This window comes from Podarcis pityusensis (genome assembly GCF_964106645.2).
Source record: "Podarcis pityusensis genome assembly, chromosome: 7".
Classification (NCBI taxonomy): Eukaryota; Metazoa; Chordata; class Lepidosauria; order Squamata; family Lacertidae; genus Podarcis; species Podarcis pityusensis.
The window spans coordinates 87,770,268-87,793,528 of record NC_138031.1 but is presented as its reverse complement, the minus strand read 5'-3'; the positions used below and the strand labels follow the sequence as shown (position 1 = coordinate 87,793,528).

Genomic DNA, 23,261 nt, shown 5'->3' with positions numbered 1-23,261 from the left:
TGGGCCCTTTCTGCCACCTCTGAAAAGCAGTGCAAAGTGGGAGGCAGAAGGAAAGGTTCCATCCAGTGCTTTTTTCTGGGGGGATGCAGGGATACGCATACAACTAAACATTTTATGAATCTTAAGCTTGGCCTCATTGAGGGGCAGTATTTCAATATGAGTAGGAATATGAGAGTACCCCTAAACACTTTTTTTGGGCGGGGGGGGGGGAGCACTGGTTCCATCCATGTCAGGAGGGGCACAGAAACACAGATCTCTAGAGTCCCTGGTGCCCAATGTTGTCATCAAGCATGAAGAGGCAAAGAAGCCAGATGTCCAGGAGACCATCTTGTAAATTCATGTTATTTTACTCAACAGGTTGTTCACTATACCGCATATCATGAAAAATAAAAAAAGTGTCACTGAAGACAACATTTCTGACACAACAAAACTAACTTCTCCAGCAAGGTGAAAGGTAAAGGACCCCTGCATGGTTAAGTCCAGTCAAATTTGACTATGGGGTGTGGCACTCATCTCTGCTTCCAGGCCAAGGGAGCCAGTGTTTGTCCAGACAGCTTTTCAGGGTCACGTGGCCAGCATGACTAAACTGCTCCTGGCGCATGGAATACTGTGACAAGTGCCAGAGTGCACAGAAATGCAGTTTACCTTCCCGTTGTAGCAGTACCCATTTATCTACTTGCGCTGAACTGCTAGGTTGCCAGGAGCTGGGACAAAGCAACAGGAGCTCATCCCGTCATGTGGATTCGAACTGCTGACCTTATGATTGGCAACCCCAAGAAGTTCGGTGGTTTAGACCACAGCCACCTGTGATTCATCAAATCAATAGCTTTTCCCTGCTTATTTTTCTCATCCTTAGCACCTTGTTTGGTAGGACTGATAAACTGGGGAAGCCTTGCTGAGGATGAAAACCAATATTATCCTTTGTCAAAGGAAAATATAACTTTCTCATGTATATATTTTTTAAAAATCTTATTTTATGATTACAATGCAGAAGTAAACATTTTAATAGAAAACAAAAGACGGAAACCCTTATATTAAGACCTGTATATGTTTAACTGTCTATTTAAAATAGCATTTGGCTTTTACATCAACATACACAGGAAAACACAATACTTCATTTTAAAAGAGAGATACCTACATTTCCACCTGATCCTTTGCTGCAGGAGAGAAATCAACTTCAGGAGGCAAAGAGCCCTCAAGTTTTTTGTGAATCTTCTCCTCTGCTAAGAAATAAAATAAAAACAGTCTTCTGAAAATTTTATATCATACTTTCCCTACCATGCTATATCTTATAATGAGAAACATGCATCATATTAAGTAATTGTATTTACAGTAGTATTATTGCATAGTTTAATGGTTTAAGCACTTTATTTTAAACCTTTCATCAAGTGAATTTTGTCCTCTAAAATTCATCAAATATTATTTGAACACAATCAGGGTAGCCTTATATACATTTGGGATTTAACTAATTTTAATAATTTTCTAAAACATACTCATAAGTTATTGAAGCCATTAAAATATATAAAATTTGTTAATACAGCCTTTATATCATGCAGGGGTGTAATTCAAATAATCTGCTCAAATAACCCACATTTTAAAAAAAAAAACAACCCACATTTCTTTTACAATATAGTATTCTGTCTGGAGACAAGTGAGGAGCAGTTATGAAAGTAATGGATTAATTAATTTCAAGGAGGCCAGGAAAATTCATTTACCTAAGCTTTCCAAAAACACCAGCTACAGATGCAGATAAAAATGTGTTGATGTTCAGCTGTTTGGTAAAACGTTTGGGGTTTGAGACCGGAACTAAGATGAGAACTCAGTGAGTTAAGAGTATGAGATCACCCAGATATTTCTGGTGAACAACATTAATGAGACACAATGTGTTATTTTTTGAAGCCAAGGGATGGATCCAAGTGGGGTGATGGCTTGCTTTTGTCTGCTCCCTTGTATCAATCCCACAATTGTAAATCTGTATGTATTACTGCAGGTAAAAGTCTAGCTTAAAATGCAATCTAAAACAAGGTCAAGTGTAGGCTTTAACCTCTGAATCATCACTCAAGAGACTTAATAGATCCTTTGCTATGAAAAGAGAGAATGATGATGACCACCAACTTAAATCTCATTGATTTCAAAGGGCCTAAAGTGACAATAATTTATTCTGGCTTGCCTTCCCAGGCTAAATACTTAAGTGTGTTACTGTTGTAAGTATTGTATTTTCTTAGTTTCAATATAAACTTTTTCAAGTGCATCTTCAGACTTTTATCAACCCATTAACAACTCTAGAAAGCTGGTCATTGACTGGGGTAGCCAAGATAGACAGGGATGTTCCAAATTGTAATCCAGCAACACCAAGCTGGTCTCCCATGGATTACATTCTCTTGTTATGGCTTCACAATGTTCCTTATATATAGTGGGACGGATCTCAATTTACTAAGAAATGTCGCACATCATGACCCAATATTACATCTACAGTCCTTGAAGAACTTGGGTGCAGTTATCATAAAGAGCCAATAAAGTGGATTGTACTACTTCAGGCTGCATTGGAGGCTCACATGACTGAATGCTCCATCACAATAAAAGTATTCCTGTGCTCAGCAAACGAGATAAAAGGCTTGACTTCAATGTCTAAGACTGGGGTAAAGGGTGAAGCACTCTAAACATGCGAGTTCTCACTAGCAGCCTGAAATGGCAGACACCTTACAATTTGAGAGACCTGGGTTTTGTTCTAGCCTAACTGAAACCATAGAACTGTGTAAGGTACTGACCTAATGCATCTAAGAATGGTCTAGCCCCACTGCCTTGTGATATTTTATATGAAAGTGTGGTTTATAAATACTTAAATAAAAATAACAAATAACTCTGAAGATATGTAGTCCAAATGTTTTTCTCACCTTGTTCACTCTGGAGATCTTTCAACCTGCAGCAGAGCTCCTCCACTAAAGTCTCAATCCCAGAGCTCTGTGTAATAATAAAAAAGCTTACAATGACCACTTGGCATTTACTTAATACATTTCAAGTACTGAAAGTGCTTCATATATATTGTCTCCGTAAGAGTCTCAGCATGTATCCCCCACTCCAAGGTAATGCTGGCAAAGAGAACAGTGGCTTGTATCTAAGCCAACTAGTTAATTTTTGGTTGCAGTGTGAGCAAGTAAACAATTTCCCCATCTTTGCTCAAATTTGGAGTCACTGGAGCTGCTTTTAAGGAACTAACTGGAATCTTCAGCCAGGAATCTCAGTGGAATGTGTAGTTTGGCCTTAAAGATATGGTAGGTGTCAAACTAAAATGAAATGGAGCGGAGGGCCATGTTACCTATCCAAAAGTTCCCCAAAGAACTCTAATTTTAAAACCAAAAAAGGTCAGTTCAATAGCTACAACAGATCTTATCCCAAGTAATATAACAACAACAACAACAACAACAACAACAACAACAACTTATTTGTACCCCGCCCATCTGGCTGGGTCTCCCCAGCCACTCTGGGCGGCTTCCAACGAAGATTAAAAATACATTAAACTGTCACACATTAAAACTTCCTTAAACAGGGCTGCCTTCAGGTGTCTTCCAAATGTCAGGTAGTTGTTTATCTCTTTGACATCTGATGGGAGGGTGTTCCACAGGGCGGACGCCACTACCTAGAAGGCCCTCTGCCTGGTTCCCTGTAACCTCACTTCTCGCAGTGAGGGAACCACCAGAAGGCCCTTGGAGCTGGACCTCAGTGTCTGGGCAGAATGATGGTGGTGGAGACGCTCCTTCAGGTATACTGGGCCAAGGCTGTTTAAGGCTTTAAAGGTCAGCACCAACACTTTGAATTGTGCTTGGAAACATACTGGGAGCCAATGTCAAAAGGCAATCCCAACAAATCTCTAATTTTTGAAATATTAGTGTTATTCAGAACTACAGATAGGGAAGTACAGTGAGAGATAGTGGCCAACCAGCTGCATTTCACTTGATCCTTACACCTTGTCACCTACTGCTTATTTTCATTAATTGTTAGTCTACCAGCTGAAATGTATTTTCAATCATTTATTCAACCCTATGCTCCAGCACATGTCTAGCCTTTGGCACAACACTCTATGTCCCATGCTCTACTACTATGGTGAGAAACCACTGGCCCATGCGCCTAAATAGGAACACATACCCCAGATGGCCTGCAAGACGGCCACTTTGGCCAAACAACATCCAGCTGTCACTCACCTGACATCAGGTGAAGGGCAAGTAAAGCCACAGCTGCACAAGAACAATCAGGAGCCTTAGAGAATGCTCCTGATGGTTTCTTTGCACCATGACTTCAAATGATTAAATTTGGCTCTGAATGTAAACTGCACAACTTTTGAGCAGATCATGGAGCTACCCAAGAGCTCTGATCATCACCTCTGTCTTACTGAAACTCAGATTGGAACTATGCCCGTCATATACAACCTATTTAGCCTCCCCTCCCCTTGGCCTGCTGCAGTCAAATGGCAGCTTGATTTCAAGTTTCCAGCACCCTGGGGAATGAATTTGCTTTGAATGTCTGCAAAATCACTCTTCTTCACCTTTCTCAGCACACCTCCTGAAAGGTAATGCTGCAGGGGTTGCATGGCCTGAAAGGTAAGTTAGCAAGGCTTGACTGGTAGGAAGCTGTAGCTCCTGATTACTCAGAGCTCTCAGAAGAAGCTTGTGAGGAAAAAATGGCTCCAGGGCCTAAAAGCAAAAGGCAGGAAACCTTGTAGCAGCTTAGATAATAAAAAAGAGGGAGGGGAGTGTATTCATAAAATAAGAAAGACTTTAGCAACAGACTGAGCAGCTCCTTTGCAGTCACTTGAAAGCAAGATTGATATGTTATCTAATCAAATAGCTGATGTAGCACAAACAGCAAACGAGACCCTCAATACCAGCTTAAGTACCCAAACATAACTGCAAGCACTTAAGGTAAAATGGCAAATGAATATTTAGATTTAAAATTTGCTTCTCAACTGGATAGAGAAAAATTTGAAAAAAAATTAAACTACATGGGATTCTGGAAAAAGAGGAGGGGGAGAGATGACTGATTGGGTTTTAAGTTGGTTAGACAGTTTGAATATATAACCCCCCCCCATCACTCTCCATGACACTGAAAGGGGACACAGAGTGGGTGCACCAAGAGCAAGTAACTCAGAGGCACCAAGAAATATTGTTGTCTGCTTTGAACGCTACCAAACTAAAACTCTGATTTTAAATGCCCTACGCAACTATCCAGAACTTAAATACAACTCATTCAGTGTAGAGGCATTTCCAGATTTATGCCAGGAAACTGGCTCAACAGAGATAATTCATATGTCACACCACTGCGCTGAAGGCTGCAGGGATTTCCTACTGATGGGGGTTCCCATTTAAGTTGTTGGTGCAAGTCAATGGCAAACACATTGCTGCCTCTGATAAACTGCCTCTGAAAATACTACCCATGAACGTAAAATTGCAATCCCCAAAGTAGCTGCAAGGAGTGGAACTAACCTCCCCTCCTCTTCCTCAGGGTTCTCACACACAGAGAAAAAGAAAATGCAAAGCTCTGCAGCAGACTCTCTTTGTTCACACCATGGCTCTTAGGCCTTTGTAAAGCACAAAGGATTAAACCAAGCACTTAGCCATCAGGCTTATTATGACTAACTCCCAGAGGAGGAGAGGGTGTGGAGCGAGGGTGTGGAGCAAAAGATCTTTCTCTGCCTCAGCCCCCCCTCTGTTCCTTGGTGTGCTAGCATAATGCTCTCCACAGCTTCCCCTATTCCAGCCACAGATAGCTGGATGAACCTTGAACAGTTTGCTATGTTAAAAGTTGAAGTTCTCTGTTCTTACTGTTCTCTCCTGTTGAGAGTTTATTGTACAGTGCAATCAACCCTCAAGCATGCTGCTGTGTTCTTACTTCTTCCTTTGACATATTGGATAAGCACTATTTGTTCTCAACTATGGTTATAGTGCCACCCACTGTAAAGGTTATTTCATTAAATGCTAAAGGTTTAGGCTCTGCTGTGAGGTGCTCCAGAGTAGAAACGCTCCTGAAAAAGGAACATCCAGATATAATTTGATACAAGAGACACACCAAAAGAAAAACAGCAAAACAACTACATTGCTACAACTACACTGCTATTAAAGGGCAAATGGTTAGGTGACCAAACCTGTGCCCTCAGCAAGGGGTGTGGCCATAATGATTGCAAAAATAAATAAATGCCCATTCACTATTCAGGACTCCATAGCGGACCCAAAAGACAGATACCTCACTAGGGTCTGAGAAAGTTTAGCTCCCTAAAGCCTGGTGAAGCCTTCACTAAACTTTAGCATGCCAATAATTTATGCAACCTCTGGCAGATCTGCCACCCCACTGACAGGGAATTTACATTTCACTCGTACATGTATGGCCCATTTGGACCATATCTTCATATCCAAAGATCTCTGGTATAAAGTGACAAAAACAGATATAGGAATCATCCCAGTCTCAGATGATGCCCCAAATTCTATCTCTTTAGCAGTGGACTCTCTAAGCCCAAGTTCATTTCGCTGACTTTTGATTCTCTCCTACTAACCAACAAATTGGCTAAAGAAAATCAAGCGCTAAAGTTTTATTTCCTATAAAATGCTATCCTGGACACTAAAATCTCGAGCCTATGGGATGCCATGAAACCAGTCATCAGAGGGCAAAGCCAAAGCCAATCCAGCAGAAAAATAAATAAAGGGAACTTGCTTCTTCCAGAAATACGGGACTTGGAAATCTTGGAGGAAGGAGTAGCAGAGTTGTCAGACTTTATCATCCCAGGACCCAAGGAGGTCTTGGGGTCCCATGTCTTAGGCTATGCTATGAGGCTTTTCAATTAAAGCAAATGGCGCACATTATTAATGGTTCATTCTCAGGGGCTACAATTAGTATGGGAGAGTGATCTGGGTCTCTGGATAGAGCAACAAGTATGGGAAACGATGTAGTCTAAACCCTCACTTAAAACAATTTCTGTAAGAATACAGAAAGCCACACTGAAAACAGTGTTAAGATGGCATTGGACTCCACTCCACCTGCCTAGAATTGGCAAAGGGTACTCTAATTTATGATGGCGGGGTTGTGGTCACAGGTGTGGTCACATTGGAACACTGCTCCATATGTGGTGGGATCGCTGCATAGTTCAGAGATTCTGGACCCAAATTTTTGAAACTATCTCCACCATCACTCCTATCCTTGGAGCCTGGTACCAATTCACCCATCATGCACAAATCTCTTGTGTCTGTGGCCTCCCACTGGAAATCTGACTCACCTCCTTTCCGAGAGGAGTGGCCAGCAAAAGTATGGGACATTGGAGAACACCTGACACATAAATGGAGAGTCATTAATTGTTCACCAAAAATAGACCACTTTCATTTGATGGTATAAGTTTTTCTCCTATGTTAACTTGTCCACACAGCCTACTAAACCCCCTGCTCCACAGATAAATAGGTGGAGAGGCTTTATTGATAACTAATTTGACTCACCTTTTTCTTTTTATATGTGATAAATATATACAGCATAGCACTCTCAGTTGTTTCCCAGTTTTCCCCTCACCTCTGTATTTTCATTTCATTTTTCTATTTGTATTTTTACATTCATTATTCTTACTGCGTTTTGTATGTGCTTATGTCAATAACCATTCTGTATGAAAATGGCAATAACAATAATAATGAAGTTTCTTATTTTTTAAAAAAGATTAAACTTAAGATTTCATATTCAACTAGGATATTTTGAAGGGAAGCTTTCTATAACTGAAATTTACCAACATTACAAAACTAAAATTTATCCACCCCAATACCACATTAAGAATGAGAAGTTACATAGAATTAAACAAGGGTGCTAATTCTTACTTCATCAGAAGCAGAGCGAAGACACTGAACAGCAGCCTGTTTTTTCATTTCTTCTAGTGTTAGATCAGAGCATTTTTTCTTACTCTTTCCCCATTTCTTGTAAGCTCCTTTTTCCCAACCCAGGAAGATGTCATTCTCCTAAAAATAAATTAAAGCGAAGAATAAAAGTTAACAGCAGTATTTGGCTCCATGTTGTTTGCAAGACGCTGAAGACCTTTGTACAAGGATGGCACAAATACCGTGGTGAGGAGCAGAAGCACAATAACTATGTACACGAGCTCCATGAGCCCATTACTTGCCCTCCTGACTCTTAGCTTTAATTACAGTAAATCCAACCAACTAAATTTTCCAAATACAGCTTTACAATAAAGATTTTAAAACACAAGAGAATATAATGTATGCATCAAATAACATCAGCAACACTTACAATAGCACATGATAAAGCAGCACAAAAACTTAGGCAACACTTATTCTGCTAAATTGCCTCGGAGTGTAAGCACCTAGGTGTCCTAAAAGCAGGCACAACGAAAGCCTCACTGAGGAAAGTATTCCAGAACTGGATTGCCACCACAGAGAAATCCATTGCCTGGTCACTACTTGACATAGTTGTGAAAACAGAGGAACCCAAGAGAAGGTTCCCTAAAGATGAACTACACAGGTTAACTCAAAAGGAGACAGGTGGTCTATCAGATACCCTGGCTGTAAGCTGTGAAGGGCATTAAAAAGAAACAGGAGCTAGTGCAGAGATCAGTACCATCAGTGCCCCCAATGCCTGGTCCCAGTTGGCACACTCAGTTGGATTTTGCACTAAATGTAATTTTTCAATTGCCTTCAAAAGGCAACCAAACATATAGTGGTACCTCGGGTTAAGTACTTAATTCATTCTGGAGGTCCGTTCTTAACCTGAAACTGTTCTTAACCTGAAGCACCACTTTAGCTAATGGGGCCTCCCGCTGCTGCCGCACCACCGGAGCACGATTTCTGTTCTCATCCTGAAGCAAAGTTCTTAACCTGAAGCACTATTTACCTGGGTTAGCGGAGTCTGTAACCTGAAGCGTATGTAACCTGAAGCGTATGTAACCCGAGGTACCACTGTAATGCATTAAGGTAAAGGTAAAGGGACCCCTGACAATTAAGTCCAGTCGCGAACGACTCTGGGGTTGCAGCGCTCATCTCGCTTTAAAGGCCGAGGGAGCTGGCATTTGTCCGCTTAAGCAGACAGTTTTTCCAGGTCATGTGGCCAGCATGACTAAGCCGCTTCTGGTGAAACCAGAGCAACGCATGGAAACACCGTTTACCTTCCCACTGGAGCAGTACCTATTTATCTACTTGCACTGTGTGCTTTCAAACTGCTAGGTTGTCAGGAGCTGGGACCAAGCAATGGGAGCTCAACCCATCACGGGGCTTCAAACTGCCAACCTTTCAATCAGCAAGCCCAAGCGGCACAGTGGTTTAACCCACAGAGCCACCCGGGCCCCATATAATGCATTACAGTAGTCTAATCTCTAGGCCAGCACAGCAGAGATAACTAAAAGTAGGCTCTGTCCCAGCAGCTGGCACACCAGTCAAACTGATAAATGGCACCTCATGCCACAGAGGCTACTTGTGCCTCCAGCAACAAAGCTAGATCTAGAGCACCAACTGATAAACCTGCTTCTTTATGGGAAGTACAACTCAAAGTGTTGCCCACCAACAGCTCTTGTCTTATCTGAATCAAATTTCAGTATATTGACCGTCATCCAGTCCATTACTGGGCCCAGTTACTGATTCAACATTTCTACCACCTTATATGAATCTAATGTAAATAGATTCACTCTCAAGGGTCCTCTCTAGTACTGGACATCACATGAATGGATACTTAACTGCAAGTGGTTGAAATCTTGCTCCAAAGTTGACTGAACACCTGTAGTCGTGTTTACCACATGGCCGTGAAGGCAGCAAAGTCATAATTCACCATGTCCATCACACCCTTGATAAGTGAGCTGGCAAAGTTGTTCCGTGTAGTCCAGAGACTAGTTAGCCCAAATTCAAGGGGCGGACTCCTAGAACACATGGTAACTAGCAGCTACTATCTTGCAAGGCACTTTATCTCTGATATATGTAGCTCAGTCAATAGAGGATGAGACTCTTAATCTCAGGGTCATGGGTCCGTGCCCCACATTAACCAAAAGATTCCTGCAATGCAGGGGGTTTGACTAAATGACCCTTCTGGTCCCTTCCAACTGTACAATTCTGTGATTCTATACTTCAAGGACAAAATCTCTAAACTTCATAGTGACATGGATGTTATTATTATAGCAAATCCAATCAGAGTTCCAAGGCAGTGTCTGGCCTATTGTTATGGGACCATTTCCAGTTGATGTGGCCTGAAGATGTGGACAGATACTTGAAGAAATAGAGCCAAGCATATGCCCTCTGGACATATGCCCTTTCTGGCTGGCTACAGCTAACCACAGCGGGGTGGCTGGGTGAGTCTAGGGTGTTGTGAACACATCACTGCATGAGGGGGAGGTCCCAGCTGCCCTTAAATAGGCAGCTACTCCTTTAAAACCCCACAGTGGACACAATACACTTATTTTTGAGAAACATGGTGAAGATGGTGGTTATGGAGCAATTCTAGCATTCCTAGATGACAATGATTATCTGGATCCACCTCAAACTGGATATAGGCCAGGTTTCAAGAGTATATTAGCCTTGTTATTAATAGAGGGCCAGGGGAGTGTGGCCCTGTTACTCTTATGAACTTTGATACCAATGACAACAGTAACCTCCTAGATTCATTGTGTGGGACTGGAACTGGTGGTATAGAAAAGCTAGGAGTCAAATGGCTTTTGGGACCTGGGCTGTGGGCACCAAAACAGAATGTCTAGTCATCAGTGGGGTGTGTATGTTGACAACCATTTTTGTTATTATTTTGTTAAGTATGAATTAATACGCAATTCACATAAGTGACACATTGTCAATATCTCATTTTTAGCAGAAATTGTTAATACATTTTAATTTGGTGTTGACAATAAAAATATTGGTACCATACTTCAGTTTTCAAACATTCTACTCTTTATTGTTAAACGCCTTAATGTATTGTCTATCCTTAACATATACTTTGAGCACAAACATTTCAGTAGTCCTTGAGTGTCAGCAGACACAAAAATGGCACCCAGACTTTTTGAGCTCGCAAATGGAGAATTTAGGCACAAAATGCACCTGGCGCCCTGCTAATTTTGAACCCTGCCTGCAACTTGTGCTGTGGGGTTCTACATGGCACAATTTTGTCCCCAATGTTATTTAACCTCAGGACTAGATTGCTGCAATGTGCTCTATGTTCTTGGGCCTGGTCTAAAAATTCCAGCTATTGCAGAACGCTGATGGGGGAAGGCAGTCAGCATTTGCACTGCTGCCCAAATGCTACTGGGCCAGATTCAAGGCACTTGGTGTTGATATACAAAGCCCTGAACAACTTGGGTTCACAGCACCATAAGCAGCTGAGCGTTTATACCCCAGCTGGATCACTGAGATCATCTATAGATGCACTGCTAGTCGTTCTCATGTTACCGAGGTCTGACTGTCCTCAGCTAGAATGTGGGCATTTAGTGTTGCCAGTCACATACTGCAGAACACTCTTCCACCATTTAAAGCCTTGAAGACTTTTTATGCAGCTGTTTAAAACACCATAATGATTGTGTTCTCTTTTTAATGGAGTGTTGTTTTTTTCTCACTATACACTGCCCTGCTATTCTATGATGTATGTATATGTGTGTGTGTGTGTGCACACATGCGCGTGCTAACCCAGACTTCCTCAAACTCAGCCCTCCAGATGTTTTTGGCCTATAACTCCCATGATCCCTAGCTAGCAGGACCAGTGGTCAGGGATGATTTGAGAAAAGGTTCTTAAGTCCATGTCAAAGAAATGATCAACTTCTTAACTGAACAAGGAAATCCATCTGAAGAAACTGATTTGGTGTCAATTGGGGGCTCAAAAGTAATTCTAAGTGTCGAAGCTGTCAAGTGTGTTAGAGAGGCATTTACAATAGGACTGAAAAAGTGTGAAGAATATGTCATGCCTCATCTTGATCAAGTTCAAAATACAATTCATGAATTTATTCCAAGGAGCAACCTTCACATTTTTAATAGAACAAAAAGCACCAGTAAAACAAAGTCCAAGATTACTAACTTGCGAAAAGACTCCAACTGGTTCTGCAGAGCATATGCCATATCTGAAGTATGGGATGGTGACATTGATGCTTTCTTTTCCTATGAAAAGCAATTGTACCCACCCTCCATTTCAGATGATGAAAAACTCCGAAAACCAACCAACAAGTCTGAAATTATAGACTGTATTCAATCAAAATGTGATGACATCTTTAATCACAGCAAACCAAATGTAATAGTTAAAATATTTGATGGAGCAGCTGTAATCCACAAACGTAATCTGGGCAATGTCAAAACATTTTCAGAATACTGTGAAAGTGTTTTTAAATCATATTTCAATAATCAACTGAAGGATATTTCACGACTAGATATGGTGTTTGATAGATACTCTAGTAACAGTGTGAAGGCAGATACTTGAGAATCAAGAGAAAGTGACATCAGTATTCAAGTCAAAAACTACAATTCCAATGCAATTTAAGCAATTCCTACGTGTTAATGAAAACAAGCAACAGTTGTTCCAGTTGCTAGCCAAGAGAATGGTGTAAAATGAGCGTCCAGGAAAACTTATTGAGCTTTTTGTTCATCTTTGATGCTGTTAAACTGAGTAAGAGGGTGATGAAGATTTTATAGTCATACAGTGGTACCTTGGGTTACATACACTTCAGGTTACATACGCTTCAGGTTACAGACTCCGCTAACCCAGAAATAGTGCTTCAGGTTAAGAACTTTGCTTCAGGATTAGAACAGAAATCGGGCTCCGGTGGCGCGGCGGCAGCGGAAGGCCCCACTAGCTAAAGTGGTGCTTCAGGTTAAGAACAGTTTCAGGTTAAGAACGGACCTCCAGAACGAATTAAGTACTTAGCCCAAGGTACCACTGTATTTGCAGGGCATGGGCTTGATGATCCTTGAGGTCCCTTCCAACTCTACAATTCTACGATGGGGGGGGGGGTAATCCTGATGTCTATTTTGCTTTAGGAGGCTTAAAAGGTAAAGGTACCCCTGCCCTTACGGGCCAGTCGTGTCCACTCTGGGGTTGTGCGCCCATCTCACTTAAGAGGCCGGGGGCCAGCGCTGTCCAAAGACACTTCCGGGTCACATAGCCAGCGTGACAAGCTGCATCTGGCGAGCCAGCGCAGCACACGGAAACGCTGTTTACCTTCCCGCTAGTAAGCGGTCCCTATTTATCTACTTGCACCCGGGGGTGCTTTCGAACTGCTAGGTTGGCAGGCGCTGGGACCGAACAACGGGAGCGCACCCCGCCACGGGGATTCGAACCGCCGACCATGCGATCGGCAAGTCCTAGGCGCTGAGGTTTTACCCACAGCGCCACCCGCGTCCCCTTAGGAGGCTTAGTTTGGTCAAAATTGAATATAAGTTTTGAGAGCTAATGCAAAATACATTACTTCTGGCAAATGAGCCACCTTACCTGCTAGAGGGTCATGAACATTTGTGTCCTGGGCTTCTTAGACTCGTCTACCCATGTACTTACTATCTGAAACCAAAGCAGCACATTGGTTGCCAGATGTAATTTGTTTTTCAGCTTTCCCACCCCAGTAGGTAGAACCCAGTGGATCTCCACAGCATAGAGGCCATGGAGGTTAACAGTACTTCCCTAGCACCACTGCTTAGAATTGACCACCCAGGGAAGAATGGAACCACCATAATACATTGCCCCCAATTCCCAGCACAAACAGGCTTTCAGAAGGATACTATGTTTAAGTGTACAGTTGTACCTTGGTTGGCGAACATAATCCGTTCTGGGAGTCCGTTTGACTCCTGAAATGCAGGAACTTCCTGCACTCAATTGGAAGCCATAGACATTTGGCTCCCGAAAAATATTTGCAAACCGGAACATTAACTTCTGGGTTTGTGGCGTTCAGGAGCCAAAACATCCGAGTACGAAGGCGTTCGATAACCAAGATACAACTGTACCGAAAGTGGCTCAGAGGTACAGGAAAATAAGCATGGTCAAACACCCTCCTTGTTTGTTTCTCAGCATTAGTCATCCATCAAGACAAAGCAAGTGGTGTTTGTGCCAAAACTATATCTGAATTCATTTCAATCAGATTTCAGGTCACCAGTCTCATCCAAGAGTATCTGGAACTCCATAACAACCTTGCTCAGGAAGGGAATACACTGGTACCTCGGGTTAAGAACTTACAGTGGTGCCCCGCAAGACGAAAAGCTCGCAAGACGAAAGGTTTTTTCGTTTTCGAGTTGCTTCGCAAGACGAATTTCCCTATGGGCTTGCTTCGCAAGACGAAAACGTCTTGCAAGTTTGTTTCCTTTTTCGTAAAACCGTTAATACCCAGGGTGCATTGCTGGAAGAGGTGCAGTTGCGACTTGACTTCGAGGAGCAACACATTGCACGCGGTGTGGTGGCCTTTTTGAGCTTTCTAAAGAGTTTGCTGAATTTTTGAAGCTTTTCCAAAACTTCTTTTGCAGCTGTTTGGTAAGTTAAACTTTTAAAACTTTTTTTGGGGGTTTTGGATTTTGGGTTGGGGTGTTTAGAATTCAAGGACTTGGTGTTGGGGAGAGGTTTGCAAGAAACTGGGAGCTTGTGTGGTTTTTTTCTGCATTTTTATGATTTTCTGTGACCATTGGGCCATGTTTTTTTTTTTTTTTGAAAAAAATTTCTGGGTTTGAATTTCTGTGTGCTGGGTGGATGGGGGAACAGTTGAGGAGGGGTTTGCAAGAATCTGGGAGCTTGTGTGGTTTTTTCTGCATTTTTATGATTTTCTGTGACCATTGGGCCATGTTGTTTTTTTTTGAAAAAAAATTCTGGGTTTTGAATTTCTGTGTGCTGGGTGGATGGGGGAACAGCTGGGGAGGGGTTTGCAAGAATCTGGAAGCTTGTGTGGGGTTTTTTTTTGAATTTTTATGGTTTTCTGTGACCATTGGGCCATGTTGGGTTTTTTTGAAAAAAAATTCTGGGTTTTGAATTTCTGTGTGCTGGGTGGCTGGGGGAACAGCTGGGGAGGGGTTTGCAAGAATCTGGAAGCTTGTGTGGGTTTTTTTGAATTTTTATGGTTTTCTGTGACCACTGGGCCATGTTGTTTTTTTCGAAAAAAATTCTGGGTTTGAATTTCTGTGTGCTGGGTGGATGGGGGAACAGTTGAGGAGGGGTTTGCAACAGTTGGGGAGGGGCTGGGGGAACAGTTGAGGTTTTTGAAGACTTTGGTGATTTTTAAAGCTTTCCCAAAACTTCTTTTGCAGCCATTTGAGGATTTTGAAGACTTTGGTGATTTGCAGCCATTTCGTAAGTTAAACTTTTAAAACTTTTTTGGGGGGTTTTGGATTTTGGGTTGGGTGTTTGGAATTCAAGGACTTGGTTCTGGGTTTGAATTGCTGATTTTTTTTTTCTTTTTCTGAGTTTACGAAGGTAAGAGCTGTGCTGCCATGGGACCCAAGAAGACTGCTGCTGCTGCGGAGGCCGGCAAGAGGAAGAAGGAGAAGGTAACGCTGGAAATGAAGAAGGAGATCATCCGGAAGCACGACGGTGGAATGCGTGTGACGGACCTCACCAGGGAGTACGGCAGGAACCCATCGACCATCGGGACCATCCTGAAGATGAGGGAGAAGATCCTTGCGACTGATGCAGCCAAGGGAGTCACCAGGATCGTGAAGAACCGCCCAGCTGTTCTGGAGGAGGTCGAGAAGTTGCTGCTCATCTGGTTAGAAGAGAAGCAGCGTGCAGGGGACACAGTGACTGAGGCCGTCATTTGTGAGAAGGCCAAGGCCTTGCACGCAGACCTCATCCGGGAACAGCCAGGAACCTCAGGCGAGCCAGAAGTCTTCAAGGCAAGCAGAGGCTGGTTTGACCGGTTCAAGGCAAGATCTGGAATCCACAGCGTGGTCAGGCATGGAGAGGCTGCCAGTTCTGATGTTCCTGCGGCTGAAGACTTTGCCTTGGAGTTCCTGGAGGTTGTGAAGACGGAGGGCTACGTTCCACAGCAGGTCTTCAACTGCAACGAGACCAGGCTGTTTTGGAAGAGGATGCCCAAAAGGACTTTCATCACACAGGAGGAGGCCAAGTTGCCTGGCCACAAGCCCATGAAGGACCGCCTGACCCTGCTCTTCTGTGCCAACGCAAGCGGCGACCTGAAGATCAAGCCCCTGCTGGTGTACCACTCGGAGAACCCACAGGCCTTCAAGAAACACAAGGTCGACAAGGAGCGGCTGAGTGTCATGTGGCGATCCAACAGCAAGGCTTGGGTCACACGTGTGCTATTTGTGGACTGGGTCAATCTTGCTTTTGGCCCTGCTGTCAAACAGTACCTGCTGGACAACGACCTGCCGCTGAAGGCTTTGCTTCTGATGGACAATGCTCCTGCTCATCCTAAAGGCCTTGAGGTGGACTTGTTGGAGGAGTTCAGCTTCATCAACATCATGTTCCTGCCGCCTAACACCACGCCACTGCTCCAGCCGATGGATCAGCAGGTCATCGCCAATTTCAAGAAACTCTACACCAAGGAGCTTTTAAGGCGATGCTTCGAGGTGACTGATTGCACCACCATCACCCTGGGGGAATTCTGGAAGGCCCACTTTGACATCGTCACCTGCTTGAAGATGATCACCACGGCCTGGAACGGGATCAGCCAGAGAAATTTGAATTGCGCTTGGCGCAGCCTGTGGCCGGACTGTGTGGCACCAAGTGACTCTGATGCACCAGAGTCAACAGTGGTGCAGGACATTGTTGCCTTGGGGAGGACCATGGGCCTGGAGGTCACAGAGGAGGACATCAGCGAGCTGGTGGAGGAGCACGACCACGAGCTGACCACCCAGGAGCTGGTTGAACTGCAGGCAGAGGTTGCGCAGGAGCAGGCCTCGCTGGAAGAGGAGGAAGCAACTGAGGAACGGCCGTCCTCCAAAGAACTAAGGGTCATTTGCCAGAAGTGGAAGGAGGTGCAGGCTTTTACAGAGCGGCACCACCCTAACAAGCACGTGGCACATGACCAAGCGAACACTTTTGATACGATGGTCATGTTGCCTCTCAGGGAGCTGCTGAAAAGGCGGATGAAGCAGCAGACCATGGACAGGTTCCTCAGCAAGAAGCAAAGAGTGGAAGAGGAACCTTCTTCGAGTGGTCCCCCAGAGTCTTAGAAAATGTATGTACAGTACACTTTGTTGATTTTTAAATGTTTTTCTGTCATGTTTAGAAACTTAATTTATCGTTCCTTCAGTTTTTGATATGCTCTTTAAAGTATGTGTGACTTTAAAGAGCAGTTAATAAACTATTGTTGTACCAAATTTGGCTTTGATTGGACTTTTTTTGACCATAGGAACGCATTAATTGAATTTCAATGCATTCCTATGGGAAACCGTGCTTCGCAAGACGAAAAATTCGCTAGACGAAAAAACTCACGGAACGAATTAATTTCGTCTTGCGAGGCACCACTGTAATTCGTTCTGGAGGTCTGTTCTTAACCTGAAACTGTTCTTAACCTGAGGTACCACTTTAGCTAATGGGGCCTCCCGCTGTCGTGGTGCGATTTCTGTTCTCATCCTGAAGCAAAGTTCTTACCCCAAGGTACTATTTCTGGGCTAGTGGAGTCTGTAACCTGAAGCATCTGTAACCCAAGGTACCATTGTACTAGCAATTGGCTGGTGGTTGTTAACTTCTTGATCCACAAAAGCTTCTTTAGGTGAAGCTTTATAGTTACTTCCTTCAAAGACAGAAGCACTCCTCCACAAAGTGAGGCAGTCGTCTCGTCTTTTACCTAGCTGGCCAATCCCTCCCTCCTTGATATAAAACAAGGGGGAAAGATCAAACATACAATAAACTGGTCGCCCTTGTCCAAAGAATCTTGTCTACACCCCAACAGCTGAAACTCATCTGAAAATACTTTGATTCAAATAAGTGCTGGACACATTTATAATCTGTACTCATCAACAGCAGCATCAAAGTCATGGAAGATATGAACAATTTCTGCCTCAATGCACTTTGTATGCACATCACAGCATATCAAAGGTTGTCATCCCCTCTGACATTATCTTCCACACCAACATTTCAGTCTACTTAAGTTCCTCCCTCACCACATTCATACACACCACTAGCTGCCATACCCTCTTCTGTCTCATTCTGCTCCTCTACCTACTGTCTAATTTCCCTCCTTCCCTCTGAACAGTTATCTCAACTTCTGGCTGCTCTCCACTGATATGGTACACTGTATGTATACTCCTCAACTTCTCTGCTGTCTTCTATACCATCAACCACTTTCTCCACTGCAACTTCCTTCATTCCTTTTTTTTTTAACATATTGTTCTCAGCTGGCTCTCCTCAAGGGATTGCTTGATCGAAGTCTTCCCTGTGGGAGGAAGTTTCTCTTGACACAGTCTATGAATACCTTCAAATTTTATGGCTTTTCAGGGACTCTTAATCTCAGGGTCATGGGTTCAATTCCCATCTTGGTTAAAAGGTTCATGCATTGCAAGGGTTTGAACTAGATGGCTCTCGTGGTCCCTTTCAACTCAGTTCTATGAGGTTATCTATATGATGATGGCACACAGCTCTTCCTTTCTACCTATGATCCTTCTTCCATCCCATTCCACATATGACTGCCCATCTGTTTTTTTTACTAACTGCTATCTTTTTACTTACTTACATCTAACTGCCACCTCAAACTTTGTATACAAGAACACGATCGTCTTACATCCAAAATTGCTGTCTGTATCCACTGGCATCAACATTCACCCTGTTAAACAGGCATAAGCCTCATCTTTGATCACTAAACATGATGAACAAAAAGCAGACGATTCTATTTGTGTTAAAGTGCTTCTCTCTACATAATGCAAAGCAAAAATTCATCCTATCCTCTTCACTTTAGTCCAAATAGTTGCAGGCTTCTCTCTGAACATTCTGGTCACATATTAGCCCTCTATAAAAAACTTCAAAGTGAAAGAGATTTGCCCCTCTTATTGCTCAAAATACATGATACCCCTTCTCCATTTACTACACTGCAATCCCATCCCTTTTCACAACATACACACACATGTATCTACCACATCTTTAGTTTTACAAACTTCCCTGAGTCTTCCATTCTATCCTTGTTCCCACTTACATCCCTACTGGGACCTCTACACTCCAACTCTGCCAGCAAGGACTCCATTGGTAGCTGCCATATTTTCTCCCCAGATATCCCCATGGAATGATGCTAGATTAGAATACCCAATTATATTCTGGGATGAAAAAATTGTGGCTATCTGCCACTAGAAGCAGCTGTGCCATGGACAAAAATGTTTCTAGAGGAATGGGGAGAAGGGCAATCCCAGTGTTATCAGGGTGGCATTTAGACTATTGCTTGAGGAATTGCTGGTTGCTTTCACATCAGCACTAACATTCTCAGAAGTGTTACTTCATAATCTGTAAAAAGGTAAAGGACCCCTGATGGTTAGGTCCAGTCGCAGACGACTCTGGGGTTGCGGTGCTCATCTTGCTCTATAGGCCAAGGGAGCCGGCATTGGTCTGCAGGCAGCTTCCGGGTCATGTGGCCAGTATGACCAAGCCACTTCTGGCGAACCAGAGCAGTGCACGGAAATGCCATTTACCTTCCCGCTGGAGCGGTACCTATTGATCTACTTGCACTTTGACGTGCTTTCAAACTGCTAGGTTGGCAGGAGCTGGGACAGAGCAACGGGAGCTCACCCCATCGCGGGGATTCGAACTGCCAACCTTCTGATCAGCAAGCCCAAGAGGCTCAGTGGTTTAGACCACAGCGCCACCCGTGTCCCCATATTATATTATAGCCATCTTCAAATATATATAGGGCTATCACACAGAGAATGAAGCAAGCTTGTTTTCTCCAATGGATTCAAGTTACAAGAAAGGAGATTCTGACTAAAAACAGGAAAAGGTTTCTGGCTGTAAGAGCTGTTTGACAGTGGAACAGACTCCTATGAGAGGTGGTGGACTCTTTTTCCTTGGAGGTTTTTAAGCAGAGGTTGTATGGTCATCTGAAATGCATGATCTAGTTGAGATGCCTGCACTGCAGGGGGCTGGACTAGATGACCCTTGGGGTTCCTTCCAACACTACAATTCTATGATTCTACAAGGATTACACGTGGGGTGAATTTTAATAAACAGAAATATATTTGATCAATGGAGAAATTTAATTTGTTTTAAATAAGGAACTTAGAATGGCTTTCCAGTATATTATTGTTTTTCTCACTGTCTTTTGCAAATTGTGGTAAGAAAACTTAAAAAGAACTGGCCAACAGTCAGGCAAAATGCAAGTTTTAGTCCAGCAACATCTTTCCCACTCTGGAAACCTGTTACTTTTGATTTTGAAATATACTACAAAAACAGTATAGCATAAACATATTAAAATAGATTTTTTTGACAAACAAAAATCAGTAAAATAGCAACAGATGATAAAAACAATTTAATAGTTTTGAGAAAGTTTTAACCAAGTGAAAGAAAGTGGATACCTTAACAAACCATAGGTCTTAAGAGGTTTGCACGCAAGAGTGAGACTGGATGGGGTCTAGTTGTTAGTGTTCAGTCTCTCTCAACTCTACAGGAGTGTTTATGCTATCCAGGTGCAATACGGGGGACCCAGAGGCATGGAGACGAGGTTGGAAAAAGTGTTCCTCAAGCAGCTTTGTCTGTCAACTTTGCCATGTTGGTCCTGAGCAAAGCAACACAAGTCCTAGCTCAGAGGTCACGGCAATGGCCTTAACTTTTGTTTTCCTTTAATGTTATTAAGCTCCACTGTAGGAGACCTATATTACTTTTGAGCACCAGGCTCTGCAAATACAAGCTTGCAGAGTTGAGAGACTAGGTGCCAGCTCCTAGACCAATAGTGGAACCTTGTGGTTCATACTCCTGTGTGCAAACCTCTTAAGATTTATGCTTTGTTCAGGTAGAAAACGGACAACCAGCCACATTCTCATCATCTAACTGGAGACCATTTATAAATCACATTTTCAAAATGCATTATAATTCATTCATTCACACACACACACACAAAATAACTACTAACGTAGGCGACTATTACTCCCATACTGAATATGCCACACTTGCCTACATTCTGGCTCTGGCCTGTCAAGTGTCCATTTGCTGCCACTGCTGGTATCTCCCACACCACAGATGAAGGAAGAAATTGTGATCTATTTGGTAAAACAGTGCCAACATTTTACTTGAGGCTAGCAACATACAGCACCAGTCTTAAGGAACAAATAAAAGGCATGAGGAAAGAACGGCATACGGATTGTGCCAAAACAACTGCCAGCCAAGCTGTTATCCAGGGCCTCTTTTCTGGTAAATAGACTGGCACAATCCTGGCCAAACAGGTAAAAGTTCTATTTCGGAACAGTATGGCCTGCACCAACTGACTGCCATGTTAGTAATGTCTGCCTGCTATTCCTGCTGCATTTGCTGGTGCCATTGCAGGAGCATTTAAATCCTGCTGCCCAGGATGTGCCCTCTTCCTTTCCATCATCACCATTGCTCATGTAATGCCCTTGTAAGTTCTCCTTTTTCAAGTTGCAGAACAAGTTTAAGTTTGTACATGCAATTAGGTTATGTAGATAGACACATGGACCTCTCCTATATTCTTCCACTGACTGCCAAGTAATGGGTTCAAGGAATATACGAGTCAATTTTCAAAAAGCGGCAAATTAAAGCTGCAAGTAACAATGAGCCTTCTCTGGACAGCTCTAACCCCACAAATTCAATGAACACCTCATGCCAAAGAGCAACTAAGAAAGTTTAAACATGGCTTAATGTCTAAATTTGAAAATAATAAATATGAAAAGAAAAAAGGGGAAGCGAATTGGGACACAAAAGGAAATTAAGGAAGGGACTAGGCAACAAGGATTTGAGTAAAAAACAAACAAGCTCCAGCCTTTGTAGACAGCACCTAAAGGCTGATGCCCAAAGCTTCATCTATCAATTAGGACTTAAGCAGATGATCCACCCTTTGCAGATTTTTTTTTGGGGGGGTGCATTTGTAATGTGCCTATGCAATCAAGGTGGGGGGAGCTTGAGAAGCACCTCTGCTACTACAGAGACAGGGATATGTGGTTCCAGATCAGGGACAGCCTTGGTTAAAAAAAAGGTTGTTCAGAATTGTTAAAATCTGCCCTTTCTTATCCCTCCTCCATCTGTAAGATTTGGGTTGCCAGTCAATCAACCCTCAAGTCTAGTGTAACCACTCTGTACCCAATATTTGCTATTCAAATGGGAATCCGAAATCAGTTAACACATTTAGAATTTCAAACACGTGTCACACAATGAAAACATGCATTCGTTTTTCACTCAAACAATATCCAAAATATGCAAATACCTGTTCCTGCAGGTCGTAGTCATAACTATCATGCAGTAGAAGACTGAGGACATAGCGAGTATAAATCATGGCATCAATGCCACATTTTTCTAGCTCTTGTCCCAGCCAGGTCTGCACGGGGCCCAAAGCATGAAGCAGAGACATTTCAGAAACAGGTACAGAGCCCAGACAGGAGCTTGAGGAGCTTTCAGATGGCAAACCATCCACAACAACTGTATAGATTGGGTGCATGAATCTAGGTGACCGTCATCCTTAGAACGTGATGCATTTTCTGTAGATGATATTCCGTAGGAACCTGGAGATGGTTATTTTTTTCACTCCAGCAAGGAGGAGAGAAGCTTGACTTCTAGGATAATCATTTATATTTCCTGGCAGTTATCAGTCTAAAGACAAGACCCACTCTTCAGGCATAACCACTGAGTACACTAAATCTTAACAGGAAACACATGTTTATGTGCATTTTTCTACCTTAATTTCACATTGACGCCAGATGTAAATCCCCAGCAGGACCTATAAATAAGAGGAAAAAAGAGGCTGTGATGCATATGAAGAAAAAAATCACAATTTAAGCAAAATACATGAATGTATAAAGGGAACAGAAATGTACACTTATGAAAAAAACAAAGGCTTGTTATAAAAAGGAACTGAACTGAAGTGAACATTATAGGCTTGAAAACTAAAAAGAGAAAGTTTTGGGGAGCACTTTCAGCTGAGAAAGGGGAACCTTGTCTCCCTTTCCCTTGCTCTAGGCAAATCTTCCTTTGAGCTTGATAAAAGCAATTCTTTGCTCAGGGGCAATTAAATATTTTGACATGTGATCCACCTGTAAAACTTAGTCAACCTCTGAGCACTACTTTCCTGCTCTAAAAAAGGAGTGGTAAACTTTGAGTCTTTGAGTGGTAAACTTTGAGCCTGGGGTGCTCTGGTCCATGGGGTCACGAAGAGTTGGACACGACTAAACAACAACAACAAACTTTGAGTGATTTTG

General features: G+C 42.8%; 2 protein-coding genes across 8 annotated transcripts in view; one reads left to right on the top strand and one right to left on the bottom strand.

Annotated features, from left to right (window-relative positions):
- The window catches only part of KIAA0232, a 53,402-nt gene that overhangs the window by 15,316 nt on the left and 14,825 nt on the right, over positions 1-23,261 (bottom strand). For 3 of the 7 annotated variants that reach the window (XM_081015126.1, XM_081015125.1, XM_081015127.1), the window contains 4 exons: positions 22,274-22,783; positions 7,839-7,976; positions 2,895-2,961; positions 1,139-1,223 (listed from right to left, as the gene is read on the bottom strand). In XM_081015126.1, coding sequence (XP_080871252.1) covers positions 1,139-1,223; positions 2,895-2,961; positions 7,839-7,976; positions 22,274-22,504 — 521 coding nt within the window. In that variant the 5' untranslated portion in view covers positions 22,505-22,783. Of the gene's footprint in view, positions 1-1,138; positions 1,224-2,894; positions 2,962-7,838; positions 7,977-21,009; positions 21,096-22,273; positions 22,784-23,261 lie in introns of those variants that run through there. The other 4 variants (XM_081015129.1, XM_081015130.1, XM_081015131.1 and 1 more) reach the window with 3 other exon arrangements.
- On the top strand, positions 14,387-18,699 carry LOC308481808 (tigger transposable element-derived protein 1-like; the record flags this gene model as incomplete). Its single annotated transcript, XM_081014516.1, has 3 exons — positions 14,387-14,439; positions 15,204-16,892; positions 18,694-18,699. The coding sequence occupies exons 2-3, from the start codon at positions 15,387-15,389 to the stop codon at positions 18,697-18,699; spliced, it is 1,512 nt and encodes a 503-aa protein (XP_080870642.1). The 5' UTR covers positions 14,387-14,439; positions 15,204-15,386.